The sequence below is a fragment of the Thamnophis elegans genome, chromosome 5 (assembly GCF_009769535.1).
Source record: "Thamnophis elegans isolate rThaEle1 chromosome 5, rThaEle1.pri, whole genome shotgun sequence".
Lineage (NCBI taxonomy): Eukaryota > Metazoa > Chordata > Lepidosauria > Squamata > Colubridae > Thamnophis > Thamnophis elegans.
This window is the reverse complement of record NC_045545.1, coordinates 10,305,628-10,326,721: the sequence shown is the minus strand read 5'-3', so window position 1 is coordinate 10,326,721 and position 21,094 is coordinate 10,305,628. Positions and strand designations below refer to the sequence as shown.

At 37.6% G+C, this 21,094-nt stretch overlaps 1 protein-coding gene across 1 annotated transcript in view; it reads left to right on the top strand.

Annotated features, from left to right (window-relative positions):
- DPYD (dihydropyrimidine dehydrogenase) overlaps nucleotides 1-21,094 on the top strand; it is a 628,457-nt gene that overhangs the window by 88,816 nt on the left and 518,547 nt on the right. The window contains 1 exon segment of the mRNA XM_032217710.1: nucleotides 3,638-3,720. Coding sequence (XP_032073601.1) covers nucleotides 3,638-3,720 — 83 coding nt within the window.

Here is a 21,094-nt window from a genome sequence, read left to right as displayed (position 1 = left end):
TAAATTAGTTTTAATTAGTTTTCTTTTTCTTATCTCATCCCTTTTAATTCCTTTGGGTTAATAATATCCTCCTCCTTTTCTCGGCTTTGCATAACATTCTGTTTTCTCCCCCCAAAAATAACATAACAGTTCTTACCTTGCATTGTAGTAGTTTGCTTGACCTGGGAGATTAATAATGCCTCAATTATGAGAAGGAACAATACTACTAGCCTTGAAGGAGGCTACAGTGTGCCTTCTCCTTAAGAGGACCTTCCTGGCTTGAGAGAGATTAGAAATTATTACTTGATCTCCAACTTTTCCCTTTAGCTTGCTATGGTAGATTATCGTTATAGGGATTTAGATGAGGGTGGTTCACCCACCCTTGTTCCTTTACATCTCTTTAAAACTTTCGATACAGTCAATCATGATATTCTAATGTACCACCAATAGGTGTTAAGTGATGCTACTTCATCCATTGCAGGGGGGTTCCTATTAGTAGTGCTGGGAGAGGACAGGTTGGACCAGTGGCTGCTCCTTGAAGGTGTCACAAGTTTGGTCCTCCCCACTATTTAGCATTGTCATGAAGCCACTGAAAGAGGTCTAACAAGGCCTGATTGGTGATGTGCCTGATGTCCTCCTGGAGGCTATGAGGGTCTTAATGTGGGACAACAGGCTTAAACTGTCATAAACTTAAATCCTAGGTAGATGCAGTTATATGGGGGGGCTCTGTTTCACTGGTGTCTCTTCATGGGGTGGAATACACTTGAGTCGGTTTTTTTTTTTTCAGAGATGGTATTCATCCATTTCTGACAGGTTCTGGACAACTGGTAGCAGAAATTTTGAGTAGTTTGGAGAAACGGCAAATAGGCTGGCCCTGCCCACATTGGAACGTGCGGGTGGGGAATATGGATTTTGCAATATCCTTCCCCTGCCACGCTCACCAAACCATACCATGCCCACCAAGCCACGCCCACAGAACCAGTAATAAAAGAAAATTGAATCCCACCACTGGTTCTTTTGTATTTATGGCTCTTTCCAGGGGAAGTGAAGAGGGAATTTTTCTGAACTCACTCAAGACAGTTGTCAGGCCTGCATTTATATTCCTTTTAGAATGTTGGCCTGCCACACTTTCTCTTATTTCATTATGCTGTTTCTTTAAGTATAGTCAATGGGAGGGGGGAATAGAAGGAGTAGGACTGCGGAATGTATTGTTTTTCATTCTTTACTAGAAGCAAGGTCATTCTTTGTCTCCGCACCAGTACACCTGACCGGAAGAAGCTGGGCACGGATGCCAGCGTGGAAGAAGATTGGACCATGTGATGGACTGTGGGTGTGGGGACAAGATCATGAACTTTTAACTGGGTGGGATTCCGATGTAACTCCCAGAGTTGGAATCCCACAGCACGATGCCAACATACCTGTCTTATTAAATTGGAACTTTAAGCATAGTTTTGCCTTTGACTCTGATTTAATTCTGCATGGTGTCTGGAACGCTGACAACAGTTCCTGTTCAGAAAGAAAATTATAAGATTGTTCTGGTTCTGGAGGGACTGCAGAAATCTCCTAGCTGCTCTGGGTGAATAAGGCTTCTTTAAAGAGGTGTATTAAAGTGTTAAATTCAAACAACACAACTACAGAATTGCTTCATTGTGAACAGTCTCAGGTCATTTCTCCACTAACAATTTATCATATCTTGCGGATGATTGGAGTCCATAACTAACTCAATCAAAAGGAATCCCGAAATGCACCTTTTATCTTTCTTAAGAAGCACTTGGCGAGAAAGGAAAAGATCAAGAAAATAGAGAGGATGAAGCTACAGAATACCAAATTAGAAATCAGAGCAGGAATCATAGTGAAAAAAGGGGATTTATTAGAATTTGTTTAAAAAAAAAAAAAAAAAGCACCAGGGAGATCGTTGGGGGAAAAATCATCTTAAATTTGGCTCCTTAAATTTCTGCTGTTTTGTTTATTAACAGAAGATCAGGCTGTACTTGCATTTTGGTTTGGGGATGAAGGAAAGAGTCTAGAGTAGGTGATTTCATGGTGCGGTTCTGTAACTGTTGTGGTTTGGAATTAATTGTATTTGCTTGGGAAAAATGCTGAATCAGCCACCACAGAGGTTTCTCACAACTTGTGCCCCTGAGAACAACTAGTGGATCATAATGTTGGTTGTGTGGCAGATATGTCGAACCTCCCTACAGGTCTTCAGCTGTGATATGACAATAATTCCAAACCCATTAGATGACCGAGATATTGCTGCTATCACTCAGATTAATCTTGCAAATAAGGCTCAACTAGTAAATACTTTATTACTTTCAGCAGCCCATTTAGAGATAATAACTTGTGGTGCCCTTGTAGGGCTTTAATACATTTGAAATGTTAACTATAACTCAGGGGTGGGGTCCGGCACGCACTACTGCTGCGTTGCTCTTGGGCGCGCTGTGCATGCGCACACTTGATGCATGCTGCACGCGCATGCACAGTGCAATTAAAATTGTTCTGTGCATGCGCAGAAGCCAAAAACAAGATGGTGGCCACTATGGCGCTGCCCCGAGAACAGGTTCGGTGGCGTGGCAGGCCTGGGTCGCTGTCGGTTCCAGCAACCCAGGTTGCCAAACCACTACCAAAAGAGCCGAGGTGGCGCAGTGGTTAGAGTGTTGTACTGCAGGCCACTTCGGCTGACTGCTAGTCTGCAGTTCGGCGGTTCAAATCTCACCGGCTCAAGGTTGACTCAGCCTTCCATCCTTCCGAGGTGGGTAAAATGAGGACCCGGATTGTTGGAAGCGATATGCTGACTCTGTAAACCGCTTAGAGAGGGATGAAAGCCCTATGAAGCGGTATATAAGTCTAACTGCTATTGCTATTGCTACTGGTTCGGCTGAACTGGTCCAAATTAGTAGGAACCCACCACTGCATTAAATTCTAACTCAAGCTATAATAAAACCTAACAATCAAGGGAGATGAAGCAAAATTTTGGTGGGTTTGCCACAAAGATCTAGCGTGAAAATATTCTGAGCACATCTGTCCTAGGCAGACTAATTTGATCCTCTTAGGATTGCAGCCATTATTGAAATGTATTTTCTCTTTTTTTTTCTACAGTTTTCTACAGTTTGTTGATGTTTGTGTTTGATGAAGCTTGGACTTTCATATGTACTATAAGAAATTTTGGATTCTGTAATCTGTGTATAACATTTTCCTATAATGTTAAAGCATGGCTGATTATATTTCTTCTCCATATAGTACATATATGTAGTTTAGCAGAACTATTCGATGGTGTTCCCTTGGCTGTTTTACATATAGAAAAACATGTACACACATTAGGAAGAAATTTTTATTCACCCCCCCCCCTTATAAAATGTTGATAGAGGGTTGTCATGGCAACCATACAAATTTCACCTGTACTTTGTTGCTGAGTTCACAGTGTCATTTTTAATTACTGCTATGCAATTAAAAGCAAAAATGAGTAATTTGTGTGAATATGTAATCAATATAATCAGCTATGTTTGCACTGAGAATGAATGCAGGCAATTTAGCCCACTAGAATGGGGGGATTTGCCCAACGCTTTTCTTTTTGGATTGGGAAACGCTACTTTTTACGCAGAGTCTTCTGTTTGCATTATATTGCTTTATGTTATTATTATTGCTATTATTGTTGCAGAAGTGTGAGAAACTGGAAAATAATTTTGATGACATCAAGCACACGACTGTGGGTGAGCGTGGAGCCCTTCGAGAAGCAATGAGGTAAGTCTGGGTCACCATAGCAACAGTCACAGATGTGGTAAAGAAAGAGTCATTCTTCATTACTGTGGGAACAAATGAGTTCATTGCCACCATTCAGGCCTATTCTCTAAGGTATTAATTTGTCAGCGGAGAGGTTTCCCTTGAGGCTGTACTTCGGTTTTGAAGCTGCGTGAATGCTAAGCCTCCCTACACACTAAAAAACGTAAATGTTTAATTTGTTACGAAAAATGCTTAAGGGGGGGGGTCTTGTTTTATATTTAGAATAAACTGTGTGAATGAAAGAAAATTGTTCATCTAAATTGTGCAAGTATTAAGGAAATTGTACAGCGGTTCTTTAAAAATAAAATAAAACGCAGGCAGCGTTTGCTCTTAATTTGTATTTAATTCTCACCAAATAGCAGCCTGTATAATTTCTTTTTCTATTAGTCTTTAATGGGATTATACCACTGTATGTTAAAATGAATGACCTCCTCCTAGAAAATGGTGTGTGTGTGTGTGTGTGTTCGTTTTCAACTTTAGGAACCCATGGCTTCTCACAGTTCTATTTATTCACTCAAATCCCTCGTGCCCAGGAGTAGGTGGTAAGATTGCAGTCTTGCTACAGTCCTGCACAGATGTTCAGCATATTTATTGGTGCAAATATTTGCAATCATGGGATTCTTTCTGTTTTTGCAATCCAAGGGATGATTGTATATTTCCTATTTTAAGAAACAGGAAAAAAATGTTTCAAGTTTAAGAGAAAAAAATTTAAACCTATGCTGGGAATATTTTGCATTGATGTTATTCTGGTAGAATTAGCTGCACTCATTTTAAAATAATTCCAGCTGCCTGTGTAACTGATTCAATAGTAATACTGTAGTGTACTTAATCATTATAAAGTTTTTCCTAACATCCCACTATTAAAATATCTGTTGCTTCTTCTTAATATAGTGCTTTTGTTTAGTTTGAATGATAGAATCAGGTATAGAAGCAATGGGCCTTCTTTTAACCCTGACTTGAGAATAGATTTACAGCAGGCCTTTGTGAGAAGTTTTGAAAATATGACCTCTCTTAGAAGCCATTCAAGTCTTTTTCTCCCCAAATATTAAAAATGTTTGATGTCATATTAAATTCAGCAAACTGTATGAGAACTACACTTAAGCTTAGGAGAAAAGCAGGGACTGATAATGAAATAAATGAATAAGATCAGATCTCCATATTCTGAATCAAGATATTTGGCTATGAAACATAATTCGGAGATCTCCAAACATGTTTCCTAGCATTTCTGAGCATTTAATTTGCTGTGTTTTGGAAATTCCTGAATTATATTTGGGGAGTGTTTGTTTACTTTGAAGCTAATTTGCAAATTTGGAATGTAACAATTAATTCTCGTTGAGCATCAAATGAGTATAAAAATCACAAGAGAACCTAGTAATAAAAAACAGCTTTTATAAGATAAAACATTTATGGTATAATTGTTTGGCACCTATTTTTACTAACTAGTATTAACAGAAAAATTAAGTAAGTTCAGATAAGAATGGTTGAAACACAACTTCATAGCTGCTTATAAATACAATTTTGTTTTCTTCAGTGGAAAATTAAAAAAGTAGAAAACTTTTTATTCAGTTTTAAAAGTGCAACCAAGTTTAATTTCTGACATTAATATGGTAATTATTTTAGAACTTCCTTTATATTTTATTGTCTCGTGGAAAGAGAAACATTGAATTGCTTAATGATCAATGTCTTGTACAAAATAATCAGTAATGGGGAAAAAACAGGCTGCAAGATTTCTGACAGCTACATTGGTTATTCTCACAAAGAGGGGAATGTGCATTTCAGAATATATGATCATCCACAGCAAATAAACTTGCGCTGCAGTTATAATCTGGCAATTCATTTTTTGAAGACTGGGGAATAATAAAGGATAAAAGTACACACACAGAAATTATTCATGAAACTACCAATTTTTTTTCTGTTAAGAAAGCAAATATTTTAATTGCCGTGGACCATAAAAAGAAATATTAATATTTTGATCTGAGTGTTTCATTGCTCTGGTTCTCTACAACAATGCATTTGAAAACAAAAGGATCCTGTGCTTTAAGCAGTTTAAGGGAAGAGTTTAAATATAACATTTTCTTCGTAACATCTTCGGTCCCAAAGTCATCTATTTGTTTAAAAACTATAAAACGCCATATAATAAAAGTGGCATGTCTTAAGTTCACAACATAATACATTTTCTAAGTTTTTCCCCATTATCTTGCTCTTAATATTTTTCAGTCAGACTCAACTAAGAAATATCTTTGGTATAATTTTACCTAAATAGAGATTAATGATTTAAAATGCTTCGATTGTACTACAGTCCAGGAATTTTGCCCAACTCTAACTGGAGGCACTAGTGGTTATATCCTAGTGAGTCCCCTTCATATATTGACAATTTATAAATTGTCAATATATAAATTGTCAACTCTACCAGGTTGCAATACCGATAACAGAAGTTCTAAAGCATTAAAACGCTCAACGCATTATTAGTTTTCTTGCAATATTTATTTCACATTAATTGCACTTCTACAGCCTTTATTTGGGCTACTAATATAGCAGCATGCATATGCTAGAATGTATGCTTTGTTTGCTAATCTACTGTTTGAAAACAAAGACAAGACAGTCAATGTAGCTTTTAGGTAGAGAACAAGGCAGTTTTCAGTTGACTAATAATTCATAGTCAACGTATTCCACAGTGGTAGCTGTCTCTAGGGCTTTAAAAAGTAATAGCACTGACTTAAGTATATTTAAAGTATAAATCAAGAAGCTCATGAAAGTCTTGTTTTGAGCTTGATTGCAAGATTGATATTTGATGAAATCATCTCTTTTATCCACTGGTGACAAAGAATGTTTATGTCAAGTTGTTTTTTGTCAACTTTTATAGGGCTTATAAGATTCCATAGGCTTAGGTGCTGCTGTATTTTATATTGTCTGAGAGTTCATCTGTAATTTCTTCAAGTTTTTTTTTTCCAGTTGGGAATTTTAATTTACTTTGTGAGCTACAGAGATAAATTGGAGAGCAAGCTTTTCTCCTTAGAGAATACTATAGCGAAGGGGGGATTATGGGAGTGCAGAGAGATATGATTTCCCCTGAACATTCCTTCAATCACTTGTCTCAAATAAACCAAAATTGTTTAATTTTAACTGACCTAAGGTTACATATTATACATGGCCAGAACTGCCGGTTATAAACTACCACATTCTGTCAAAATGCCCATTGAAGTGTGCCTCAACTTGCAGACAATGTGTATAACAATTGCACTGGTCTAAATAAAAGAAAGTCTAATTGGGACTCCTGCAAACATGGGAACTCAATAATATTAACAATGGGTTTTAAAATTTATTTTACCTTGGCATTTTTCTGCATGATCTGTCATAATTGCATGTTTCATCCACATTTCTGTATTTTGCTACTGTGCTTCATATATTTTGCAGAATTGCCATTTTGTGTTGCTAGTAAAACTAGCTGGCTTGTTTTATAATAATTATTGCCATTGATATTGCTGAATTTAGCAATGAAATTGAAGATTTATTCTGATGTGGACAAAATGCTGGAAAAAACTATAAAATGTATTTTCCTGCAGACCGCTTAGAAAATCTTAAAAGGGAGAATATTTGTAGCTCGGGATTGAAAATCTTAAAGTCAAAATCTTTAAAGGGAGAATATTTGTAGCTCAGGATTGAAATGAGGGGTCCTTGGTGCTTTCTAAGCTTAGTTGTTTTCTTACAGACGTTTCATTACCGAAACTAGGTAACAAGATGCAACAACCAAGCTCAGAGAGCACCAAGAACCTGTGGTTGAAATATTTTCCTGCATAAAAGATGAAGTATTTGCTATTTGTTCTTTTTCTTTTTAGACTGCAGTCCTAAGGGTAATTTTCCAAGCAAACCTATAGAGCATTGTGCTGTTCATTTTTGTTTTTGAACTTTATACTTTTTATATTACACTTGACTAGTAAGTTATTTTCAAGGCCTTAAAGTCCTTTCTCTAAACCACATTAAATATTGTTTCCATACTAGGATTTGAATGTTCATCGGTGGAAATAAAACTAACATAATGTGTTTATACTTATAAATATTTGTTTTTATCAGTGCTTCATAAACACTTTATAAGTCCCAAGTGTCTTTTTTCATTTTGTAAATCTTTGACAGACATTTTTCATTAGTAAATTCTTTTAATGAAAAATCTCCAGCAATATTAATTAATCCTTCTTTCAGGTTCTGCCATTCCCTTTGCTTCCTGGGTCATAAGTATGATGAATTGACTTTAATATTTTTGTGTAACTTATAGAAGAAATTAATTGGTCATTTCCTTTTTTTAAAAAATAGAAAAATAGTAGTGTTTCACAAAAAAGAAAGAAAAGAAAAACACAGTTACCTAAATGTAATACATAAATGCCTTCCTCCACCACAAATAAAATGGATTATTTCTATTATAGAAGAATTCATGCCTGAAGCTTCCGTTCTGCTGAACTAGAAACAATTAAAGGAAAATAAGCTATATGGATAAAGCTGTTAATTAAAACAATAATCCTTAAAGCAGAGTCTTCCAACAAGGTGCTTTCCAAAAGTTCGGAGTACTGTTTCTGTTACTCACAGACAGTTAGTCCACCATATCCGAAAGATGCCAAAATTATAACAATTTTAAAATTTATTTTTGCTATACTAAATCAGCTATATTTTCAAATGAATTTTATTTTATTATTTTTGAAACATTGGGTTAAACCAAGTGGGGGTGGATCAGAGGTGGGTTCCTACCAGTTCGCACCTATTCGGTAGAACCGGTTCGTCAAATCTACCGAACCGGTTAGAAGAGGTTCCACCAGTGGACCCGGAAAGCAGGCCACACCTACAGAAGAGGTTCCAAAAATTTTTGAAACCCACCACTGGGGTGGATCAAATAACTCAGAAAGGACCATTTTGCACATTGGATTTTATGTAAAAGTGATCTTTGAAATATCCAGGCCCTATGCCATAAAGTGCTTTAAATAATGGTGAAAACAGTTCATTTCCTAACTTCCAGTAGGCCTGTTGAGCCCGTTTTTCACCATCCACAGGCTCCGCAGGTTTTCCTGAAGCCTGGAGAGGGTGAAAATGGCCTCTGGAAGGCCAGAAATCAGCTGATATAGGGCAACGCCTCTCATGTCCTCAGATATGACTCCGCGTGGCACCTGTGGCATGCGTGCCATAGGTTCGCTATCACGGATCTTTTACATCTTCAGGCATTCTTTAGAAAGACGCCCCTTTGAGAAAGGCCTGCATTTAACACCGAAAGTGAATTGTAGATAAAAGTTTTCATAAATCCCTTCTCAACTTCATTGAACATTGATCACAAGGCAGGCATAGGTTAGCATCCTATACAACTTGATCCATCACAAACTATACATTTGCTGTTGTTGTTTTTTTAATTATGGTCCAGCCAATAGTGATTCCATGTTAAAATGTCTTTCCACATATATTAAGATGAATGCCAAAACAGTTTTTATTGTATAGGTTTATAGCAATCTTTAAAAACATCTGGTATGACTGAATTTATGTGTTTCTTGAGGGAGGGGAAACTGGGCAGAATTTATTTATCACACATCTTTCTTCTCATTTTCAGAACAACATTGTAAACCAAGTGAAATGAGGGCTGTCTTCCTAAGGGTTATATTCAGTGAATTTCATGGATGTTCGGGAATTTGACCATAAATCTCCTTTATTTAAATCTCACATGCTTGGATGCCTTCTGCTGAGCTCTGCTTGAGTACTTTCTTTGCCGCTGACCCTGTTTAGTTGCCTGTCAGCTCAGAAGCCAATAGAGTGTTCTTCAGAACAGAAAGTTGGTCTTTAAGGAACTAGATTTTTCAGCTGAATACTAATCTGAGTGGTTGCCCTGAGTAGGGTAATGTAGCCCTTTTTTGGACCAGAATTTTCATTAGAAATGATGCTTCTGCCAACTATAATGTTGAAGTTCTGTTTTACCATTGCCTTCCTTGAATAGCAGTTCCAACTTCTGCCCTTTGTTATTAAAATATACGTACTTTACAGTGAGAGCCAGTTTCTTGTAGTGGTTGAGGGTTAGGGTTAGAATCAGGTTAGAAACCAGGAGTCCATAGTTCTAATCCTGCCATAAGCACAAAGTCAGCTTGGTGACCTTGGGCCAGTCACTTTCTCTCACCCCTAGGATGGAGGCACTACTGAAAAAAACTGCAGGGACTATATTTCGTTAAGATACAAGCAATGGTTTCGTCATGAAGATCTCTAGTGTTTCCCCAAAATAAGAAATCTTCGATCAGTGCTCAGCTCTAGCATGTGAAAACCACCATATATTGATAGAATGTATGGCTGGTGTTATTTTTTTATTATTATTATTTTTATTTTACAGTACAAGAATATTACCGTACAAAGGATTAAAATATTTTAGCTTTCTGGATTGAACTCTAGAAATCAATTGAGCCGAGGTGGCGCAGTGGGTAGAGTGCAGTACTGCAGGCCACTTCAGCTGACTGCTAGATCAGCAGTTCAGTGGTTCAAATCTCACCGGCTCAAGGTTGACTCAGCCTTCCATCCTTCCGAGGTGGGTGAAATGAGGACCCAGACTGTGGGGGCGATATGCTGACTCTGTAAAGCGCTTAGAGAGGCCTGAAAGCCCTATGAAGTGGTATATAAGTCTAACTGCTATTGCTATTGCTATTATAATTTTCTGTGATTTAAGAACCATGAACTATGTTTCTGCTGTGCTGTGTGATACTTGATGTTGCCCACTGAAATTCTGCTTGCTTATCATCTGACAACTGGAAAAAAATTCAAAAAGATTGTAAGAAATTTGTTATACTAATCCCTACTGAAATTAACAATCCAATGTTGTTAGTCTCTCTTCTCCCCCCTCCTTCTCACACACACTCATTCACTCACTCCTTTGTGTTTGTGTCTCTGCTCTGACTTCTGGCAACAACTACCGTATTTTTCAGAGTATAAGACACACCTTTTCCCCCTCAAAAAAGAGGCTGAAAATTTGGGTGTGTCTTATACACTGAATACAGCATTTTTTTACCTCCCCAAACCCTGCCCCCTTCAACCCCCTTATGGCTGTGCATATTTAACCCCCCCCCCGTCCCCAGGAGCACTCTATAAGCTTCTCAAAGACTATGTCCCTCAAAGACTATGTCCCAAGGTGGCGCAGTGGTTAAATGCAGCACTGCAGGCTACTGCTAGATCAGCAGGTCAGCGGTTCAAATCTCACCGGCTCAGGGTTGACTCAGCCTTCCATCCTTCCGAGGTGGGTAAAATGAGGACCCAGATTGTTGGGGGCAATATGCTGACTCTCTGTAAACCGCTTAGAGAGGCCTGAAGGCCTATGAAGCGGTATATAAGTCTACTGCTATATTTATGAAAAATGGGCCTGTTTTCATGAAAAACAGGCCTTTTTTGCTCATTTTTGGCTGCCCGCCCCCCAAGGAGCACTCTGCAAGCCCCCTAAAGGCTATTCATGCCTTTTTTGTTGGAAAAAATGGCCCATTTTCATTAAAAAATGGGCCGTTTGGGGAGGTTGCAGAGTGCAAAAACTTTTTTTTATTTGCCTCTTCAAAACCTTGGTGCATCTTATCCTCCAGTGCGTCTTATACTCCGAAAAATACAGTATTTGGACTAGTATCTAGAGCAGTTGTGTCTAACCCTCAGTCTAAGGAGCACATTTGGCCCGGAAGTGTTAGTAATGCGGCCCCACAAAATCATAATTTTCAAAATGTTTATGTGATTTGTGTACCATAACTATGTTATATATTTTACACATGGCCCAAGATAATTCTTCTTTGCTCAGTGTGGCCCAGGCAAGCCAAAATATTGGACATCTATGCTGTATAGTTTTTTGGCAAGATTTTTGTACATTTTACAAATATGCATTTTTGTAAATGCAAGAAATTTGTGAATTGCCATTGTGTTCTTCCACAACTGGGAGAGAGTGATTGGCCTAAGGTCAGCCAGCTGGTTTGTGTCTTAGACAGAGCTAGAACTCACAGTCTCCTGTTTATGGAGATTCTTAATCACCCAGCTGATGGTTGTCCAAACCGTGCTTTTCAAAAGAAAAGTGGACTTGTTTTTCCCTTGAAAATATTTTGCTGCTTCTTCAAGAAGCCGAAGAACGGAACTTAAGAAGCTTCTTGAATGAGAAATGAAACAGGAAAAAAACAAGGAAGTCCAGTTGTCTTTTGAAAAATACCTTTGGGTCACAGTCTCCTGGTTTTTTGCGTGGTGCCTAAACTACCATACCAAACTATTCTGACCCCCCTCGTTCCACACCAAAGCACACTCCGAGCCAGAGATAAATTACAGCATTTAATGAACAAACAAACAGGTCTTTGGTAGCAACCCAGCACAGACAAGCTCAGGCAGCAATAATCACAGATAAAGCTTGGCAGCAATCCAGCCTGCCAAGTTCATACAAAGTTCTCCAACATTCGATTCTGTGTTGACTTCTGCAAAGAGAGGCGTGTGCACAAGTAGCCTTTTTATGGTCTGGAGAGGAGCCTAATGACCACCAGCTGAGTGCAATTACCTCCTGTAACTGCGCAACTGTTCCTGACGCCTATTAGCTCTTCGATGGCGTGCATCCAGGAACAACTCACTACTGGCCTCCGGCTCACTCTCCCTTGACTCCTCCCCACTGGTCCAAGGCTCAGGTGCCTCCTGGTGGCCAACCAGCCTCTCTGCGCCCTGCTCGGAGTCGGAACCCTGTCCAGGGTCCTTCACATCCTCCAGAGCCAATTCATAGGGCCCCTCGCTGTCGGAGTCTGGTGGCAGCTCCAACGGCCCCTGCTGGGCTACAACACAAACTGACTCTCTTGTTCAGATTAACTAATAGTAATTGGTTGAAAAATCAGGTTGTGGAAGTGGTTTCCATTAAATACGTGAATAAAATATAATTAAATTGCTATTTTAATTTTTACCCGTCTGATTTAAAAATATATTTTTTTCCTGGAAAATACGCAAACAAGGTTGATATGAACTTAAATTGATGTGCTGATTTTTACACTGCTAGTTTTCCTGAACAAAAATAGGAATTTGTTATTATATATTAATTAAAAATATGTATTATAATTGAAAATGAGTAGTATATGTTGTTGAGTAATAAACAAGATAAGAATACGTAGTATTTTATAAATTATAAATTATACCTAATGTACATTATTTAGATACTACTATATTATAAAAGTTATTAACATTATTTTGAATTGCATTCTACGGTATTCTAAAATGTCTGTTTCTTGAATTGTAGATTATATAAATTATTGATACTGTTTGTTTTGGTACAATTATTCTGAGATAAATGAATAATGCTCATGCTGGGTGATATTTCTTAGGGGGAAAATTTAAATCATAAAAATCTATTATTGCAAAATGTGAAATGTAGAACATTTATCTATACAAAACTGTTATGTAATCTCTTTTATTTTTTTTAAAAAAGGACACAATTATATTTTATTCAAATTAGACTTCATTATTCAAACATATTGTATTATTTTCTCCTAAAATATCTTTGTGCATGATGATAATTTAAGCAGCTGCTGACAACTCATCACTATGTCTCCAAGGGTTAAGAAGAAGCTTTGTGATGCATCTTAATCTTAAATTTTTAAAAAATAATCTGAAACTTCTGTTTCAGTAGATTCATATTGTTTCAAAAGGTAAATCACTGTTACAATAAATTTGAGTGGATGAAGTAATTGTAAACGTACAGAACAGGAGTATTAAATGCACGATGATACATTTTCATCATGTGACGTATTGCAACTTTTTCCCCATTCGCTAAACCAGGGGTGGGCATGGATAGTGCATGATACATCTGGCCTGTGGGTTGCGAGTTTGACACCCCTGAGATAGAAGATGTTGCAATTTTGGTCAATACATTTTTCAAATTAAGAATCATGAAAGAAACATAGGTTGAAAAAAGTAATTTCTTTCTTTTAATATTTCCTATTAAATTGGGAACTGAGTGCATAGCTTTATAAAATATAATTGATTCCTGGTTGATCCTAAAAATGCTAGGAAAGATTGGACCACAAATATCTCAGAATTGTTAGCTTTCAAATGGGGTAGTGAATAAAATTTCTCTCTGGAGAAGGAAATGACAACCTCTTTCTGTACTGTTCCCTGAAGAACAACATGGATGAAATCCAATGAAGTTGAAACAACTCAAGGAAGAATTAACTTATCAGAGGAATGGTGACTACATTTTTACATAACAATAAAACATACCTATGTTGGGATCATCAGATGTGCTAAAGACAGTTGTGTGATAGTGTTGAATGGTGACAGTCCCCACTATTTCTAATGTAAGATCATGGTATCTTTGCCTGTTTTAAATTTAAGACAGTTTTGTAGGTGACCTGATTCCAAGTTGTTTAGTACTTTTTCTAAATCTAGCAAATGAATCTTGCTTGGTAGCAGGGTGGAAACTAATACAGACTATTCACCTCTGTCAGTTATCAGTTGTCTTCACGAAGAAAGAGTGGACCATACGTTAACAAGCTGATACAAAAAGGACGAGTCCAAACTATTCCAGGACTTTTCAATAATGATGAATTTTAAAGTTCTTAGCTGCTTTAACATGTATTTTGAAGAGAAGGCAAAATGCTTCCTAAACTTGGCCTATTTCATCATTCGCAATTCTGAGTTTGATTTTTTTTTTAAGCCTAATTCTGCTTAAAACTGATCTGTGAGTGTGACTTCAGACATTTATTTGAATGGGCCTTATGAAAGTTCTTGGCATACCATTTGCATTGATTTCATTTCATATTTTTCATGTGTGTATATTCCTTGACAGGGAAGTCATAATAGTGTTTCTGAATCCTGACAGCAGGGGACATATACGGATGGATTTTCATCCCCTGACCGTTCAATCCTTTCAACCAACCTTGGGAACCAACCTTGTTCTTAACTGAAATGTATTGAAAAGAGAACATAAAGTAGACCATATTTTTATGATATGCAAATAATGCTGAGCACGTAAAAGGCCTGTTAAGTGTTACAGTGCAGTATTAACATATGAGGTCCCATTTTCACTTTTTCTTCTTCGGAGCAGATTATTATTTTATTAAAATGAAGATACCAAATCCTTGAAGTAAAATATATTATGTAAGGTATAATTATCTCATTTAAGCAACTGAGGTTATTAGCCTACATATGAAGGCTTTAAGATAACTTCCATTTGCACTTAAATTCTAACTGCGGTTTTGACACATTATCTAGGGAGAATGCCACATTTCCTGCTGTGCTAAACTTACTGAAACAAATAGAAAAAAACAGCATTGCTGTGCACTATCCCTGCTTTACTATTTTGTAATTGGACAGCACAACAGGAATGACACTTCTTTGTAACATTGAGTTACTGTGATGATCTTGTGATTTCATGCTCTTAGCATAAGGCTGGTTGGAATTGTCTTATATCAAGGATAAAAAGAGAATAGGGGGAAAGGGAAAATAGGCAATTAAAAGAATCTTCTTGGCAGTAAAGCTTGAATATATTTGGTAGGAAAATTCAAAATATATCAAAGCACTATTGATTGAAAATGGTATTTTCGAGCAAACAACAAATCTAAATTGCTTGCCTCTGTTACACTGGTATCTAGATTTCCTAATATACTCTGACTGTAAGGATAAAAGAATATGATGAGATCATAACTTGGGAAACTCAGCAGGCATCTGAGCGAAGACTATAACTCTGAGCAACAGTCTGATGGCATCAATTGCAAAGCTCAAAAATGGAGTTTTAGCTGAAGGCCATAATCTGACTTTATTGATTAATTTCGTTTATATATAGATCTTCATTCAGTGAGCTCCAAGTGATATATATGTAGTTCTTCGCTTTCCCATTTTGTCCTTACAAATAACCTTGTGAAACAAGTTAGGTTGAAGGACCGAAACTAGCTCAAAGGTCATTGCTAGGTAAACATTTGAATTTGGATCACCCTTGAAATAATTAAATTCTAACCACCACATTATATTGGCCTTTTAGTTTGGTGGTACTGTGTCAGGAAAGCTTAATTGTAAGGGATCCAGTTGTGAAAGGGGTAAAATTTGATAATACTAATTTAGATTCTGCTAAAGAGTTAGAGTTTTACTATCAGGATACATGGACTGACTGAATGAGAAGTGAATGGGTCAATCTCTTGTTTAGTTTTCTGATCTCATATCTTCTAGAGATCTTAGAGAAGTTGAAATGACTCATAATAGGAATAACAGGAGAAGACAATTGTTTTGCCTTGCATTGATTTGGAACATTTATGTCCAAGCCTTTGAGGAATTGTCTTGGGTTGCATATATAATATGTAAAATAGTTAATGTACATAAATAACAAGCTTTTTTATTTTTATACACTCTTATGGGTCCGCGTTAATAGCTCTCTAGGGCCACATGTGTCCTGTGGCCCACGGATTGGGCATGCCTGGTTTAGAGGATGCTTCCCATAAGTTCCATTTCTATAAACCTAACTAGAATAGAGAAAAGCACCTTTTATGTGGCAGTGCATTTATCAAGAAAGGTGTATTTAGTGCTTCCATTGCATCTCCAATTAGTTCTCCAGCAGAGCTATTTTTCAGGATGGCCTGCCCTACTGAACGAAGCCATTAGAGGCCCAGCTATGACAGGTTAGTTAGGTAAGAGAATCATATGAATTTATGGTCACTTGAATGCTGCTGTTTCTCCTGAAACAGATGAGATCTCTTATCCAGTCTTATGGGGTCAATTTCAGTGATTAAAGGCTGACAAGGTACTTGTAGGCTTATTTATTTTTTAGATGAATAATTTTCTCCAGGATACAGCATTCCCTCTTCCATTTACTTCGGGTCTGGGCTCAGTTGAGCTGAGACATAGTGATTAGTGAGTTTCCAGTGTTGTGGATGGATTTAAACGTTGGTCTCCCCAGTCTTAGTCTAGTACCGTAGACCTTACCCCACACAGATGTTCAGTCCCTTAATCCTTGTTTATATTCAGTATAAATCATTGGGGCTCATTCATAAGAAATTGGAAAGAAGTATTGAGATTCCAATGTCAGTTGGCATTGCATTTGTTTTAAGACATTCATTTAAAAACAGAAAAAAAAGATTAGAGACTAGCTCATTCTTATTTGTGGGGGATTGAAAGATAATCTATTCAACAGGGGGCTTAACTAGAGTTCTTTTAAATGAATTGGCAATAGGGTTACTGCCCAAATATAGGATACTTTGAAAACAGTGAACTGTGTCGTAAAAATCTAAGCACAACACGGGTCTTCCTCATAATCCTTCCCTGGTTTTTAAAGAGAAACATGCTAGAGAAGAAATACTTCAGAGATAATAATAATCCTGACAATTCATCCATTATCCTTATGTTTCAGAACCACCAGCTTGTGTTAGTTGAAGTATCTGGGCTCATCTAGGAGAAATAAACCATAATTGTAAATAGTCAAAGGAGTGCTTGTAAGTGATGAGAAAACGAAAAAAAAAATCATAGAAGTGCCCATAGATGCCATCAAACAGTTGAATGCTGTTCAACTCCATCGGCCGGCCAGTGTCGACTGGCGACTACCCGGAGGAGAGCCTTCTCTGTGGCTGCTCCGACCCTTTGGAATGAACTCCCCGTGGAGATTCGAACCCTCACCACCCTCCAGGCCTTCCTCAAAGCCCTTAAAACCTGGCTGTTCCGACAGGCCTGGGGCTAAAGAGCTGTTGCCCCCGTCTTGAATGGTATGACTGTTGTGTGTTTTTAAATTATATATTGTTATGTATCGTTTATTTTTATTTTTTGTCTGTACCCACCCCCCCCCCCCCCCTTTCCCTGATTTGATATGTTAGCCGCCCTGAGTCCCCTTTGGGGGAAAAGGGCGGCATATAAATATAATAAATGAAATGAAATGAAATGAATGGAATCTCTCTGGTTTTCCTTGAGAACTGAAGTCTCTATTAGCACGCTGCATTTTTCTTCTCTGATGAAAAAAAAAATCCTTTTGAATGGGGCTGGCATACAGAAATGAAATTATGTTAAAGCTCTCTCAAAAAGGTTTGTGTTTGATTCCGAGGGGCGGGGGGAGTTACATTATTTGAACATTGTTGAGGTCTTAGGGCAATGCCTTCTGGTAACAATCACAAAAGGCAGATCAGTCAGAGATAAAGATCAGAACCACCAAATGACAAAAAAACCTGTTCATTCCTGGATATAGTGGATCAGAGGGTTATGTTCAACACTTTGGATTGCTTTGATGACTAGTGCTGCAACTGACATTGAGATGTTGCTCTTACTCACCAGCAAAATCCCCGGCAAAGCCGCTGAATCTTTATGATAACAAATGCAGCAATTGCTTCTCTTGCTTCCTAACACATTGGCACGGGGAAAGCATATAGTGTAATCCGAGTTTCTGATGCTGCCCAGATGCAGCTTTAGCAGTCTGAATAGTGAAAGATCAAAGAAAAGCAGGCTCAGTATTAAAAAGGAATAAAATGCCTTCACTAACATGATGCGGCTAGTAGTGCTTTTATATCCCTAAGCTTGAATTTTGTAATAGAGTATAAAACAAACCCAAATAGTGTGGTAAGCCTTGGATGGATTGGCTGGGAGAAGGCATATATTCTCCATAGTATGAACTCCGAAGCTATTAGAACTGAATAGTCCAGAAAATGATCTCTACAGTAGTTGACTGGATTGTAGTTTCTCTCACTATACTTCTGCATTTCAGTGGCACAATTGCTGAGAACTAAATCTTTTAACATAATACTGTATAACATAACTACATAAAAGTATAATGGAAGTTCCAAAATAGACCTGATGCAGTTTAGTTCTCCCCCAAAAGGGATAAAAAAAATTCCCCCCATGTGGTAGAATACAGCATGGCTTGTTTTGATTAAAAAAAAGACAGTCCCAATCAACAAAATATTACTCAATGTGAGCATTTATTTTACATGGCAGGTGAAATCTGATATTTAGGAGACTACCTTGCTCATGCAGACATATATGTACAAAACATACCTTGTTTCCTGAATGTTTCAGCCTTGTTTTTCTCCTGACAACGTCTGAATGTTTAGGGATATTTGTTAAAAGGATATAGATAGCAAAGCAGTTAGACTTATATACCGCTTCATAGGGCTTTCAGCCCTCTCTAAGCGGTTTACAGAGTCAGCATATCGCCCCCAACAACAATCTGGGTCCTCATAGAGGTGCTTTCAATCAAATATTTCCTATTAAAAAGCTGTAGCTTGTGCTGTTGTTAGCTGAGGTGGATTGCTTCTGAATTATTTTTACAGTAGGTCTATAAGATAAGCCAGTGTTTTGTGTTGCAAGTAAGATAAAATCAGATTTGGGAGGGGGGGAGAGAAGGGGACTTTGCTAAATCATATTCTCAACTCTCTTTCTTTTGTTGCCAAGTTATAACTATAAGTAGGCTTTCATTCATGCAGTTGGCCTTCATCACATGAATCTGTGCTATATAGGTGGCGGTATCAGAGACGGCATAAATCAACAGAAAGCATCCAAATACAATGTGATAAAAACAGATTATTTCATTTTAGTGTATTATCAAATTGATATAACCAGGCCCTGCAAACCAAAGATTAACCTGACTGAATCCAAGATTTTGTTTCTGCCTGTACCTGTTGCATTAAATGAACAGCTTGTCGTGGATTCATTTGGGTAGAGGTTAATTGTGTAGATTGTTTTGCTAGTGCTTTCACAAACTGTAAATAGAACAATGCTATTTTAAACATTCTTTTTTCCCAGCAAAAATAATATCGAATGCAATTGGTTGAATGTTACAACAAGACACATGTATTATTTCTTATAACCGTATGTAAAGCATAAACGCTTAAGCAATGCGGAGTCTGCTTAAGGCTGCTTAGTTATGGTTCTGCAGTTGCTATTTCTGATACAGAGCTGCGACATTAAACAAAGAAGGAAGCAAACAAATAAATAGTCAATAGTGGAACAACTGCATGGTGTGCTAAGGCTTGAATTAATATAGCAAACAGCCCATTGGTTCTTAAATCAGTGGCAGCCTGACATTTGCAGAGAAAATGAATATCATGGTAAAAGTAGAATGGACCCTTTAGGAGAGTATAATAGTGTGTGTGAAAGCTCCCCTAGTGATGTGTGGCATGGAAAGATGGTGTCTTAAGGGCCTCCTTCCTTTTAGCTGTGAAACAGTGGGCAGTATAAAATCCAGGCCTTAATCCTCCCTTTTCCCAAATTATTGTTGTGTGTGTGTGTGAATGCCTAACAAAGTTTCATTGAAGCATGGTCTGCTGCCGCTGATTCCTACTGCACCAAATTCCTTTTCTATGGTAGCATAATGTTACCTAGGGAACAGCTTATGGCTGACAGATACAGCAGTGCCACAAATTAATTTCATAGTTATCAGGACGCAGGGTGATAACAGCAACATGAACTGCTGTGAAATTACCATTGTTCCCATGGAGTTACAGTGTAATTATGACTTTTGAAGCAATTTTGCAAATAAAAGCATGCCATTCCTTGTAGGGATTGGGATCTGTTTATTTTATTTATTTTATTGTGTTGTTTTGTTTCTTTCTGTTGTTTTCCCTTTTATGGTACTTTGCATTTCTTGACAAATATATAAATGAAGCTTTAAAATGAAATGGGCTAGCAGTGAAATAAATGTAGAAGAAAAAATCTGTTCTTCATGATATTTGAATCTGAAAGCATCAAATTAGAAACTTGAAATTAGCAGAAAACCAAGAGACTGCTGTTTTTGGGTTATTTCCAGCAGTAGCATGCTGGCAAGAACAAAAGACATTCTTACAGTGTCTCCCTCCCCAGAAATATTCAAATTTCAAAAGAAAAGAGGGGTGTGAACAGTGATTATTAAAAGGGATTTTTGCACTGATTTGCCATGTTATGCTGTCTACCTACAAATTTCTTTCCCAAATAATATAAAATCAGGGTTATCTATATTATAAAAACATTAAAACATAATGTTCATGCATTTTCTATTATTACTTTTGTTATTAAGAGTGCATTTTTAGTTATATACTTATTATACATTATGTTACACCCACTTTTCTTTCCCTCTCTTTTCACTATTTTATGGTTTATGGTTTATTAAACTTGTATGCCGCCCTATTGCCCGGGGGGGACTCAGGGCGTCTAACAAACTCACAAACAAACAAACAAGACAAAACAATTACAGAAAAACAGATTAAAACTCCTCAACAGCCACAACAATTCGAGTGGGGCTGGGAACTCATCAGCCCCAGGCCTGCCGGAACAGCCAGGTCTTAACGGCTTTGCGGAAAGCCTGAAGGGTGGTGAGGGTCCGAATCTCCATGGGGAGATCGTTCCAGAGGGCCGGAGCAGCCACAGAGAAGGCCCTCCCCCGGGGGGTCGACAGTCG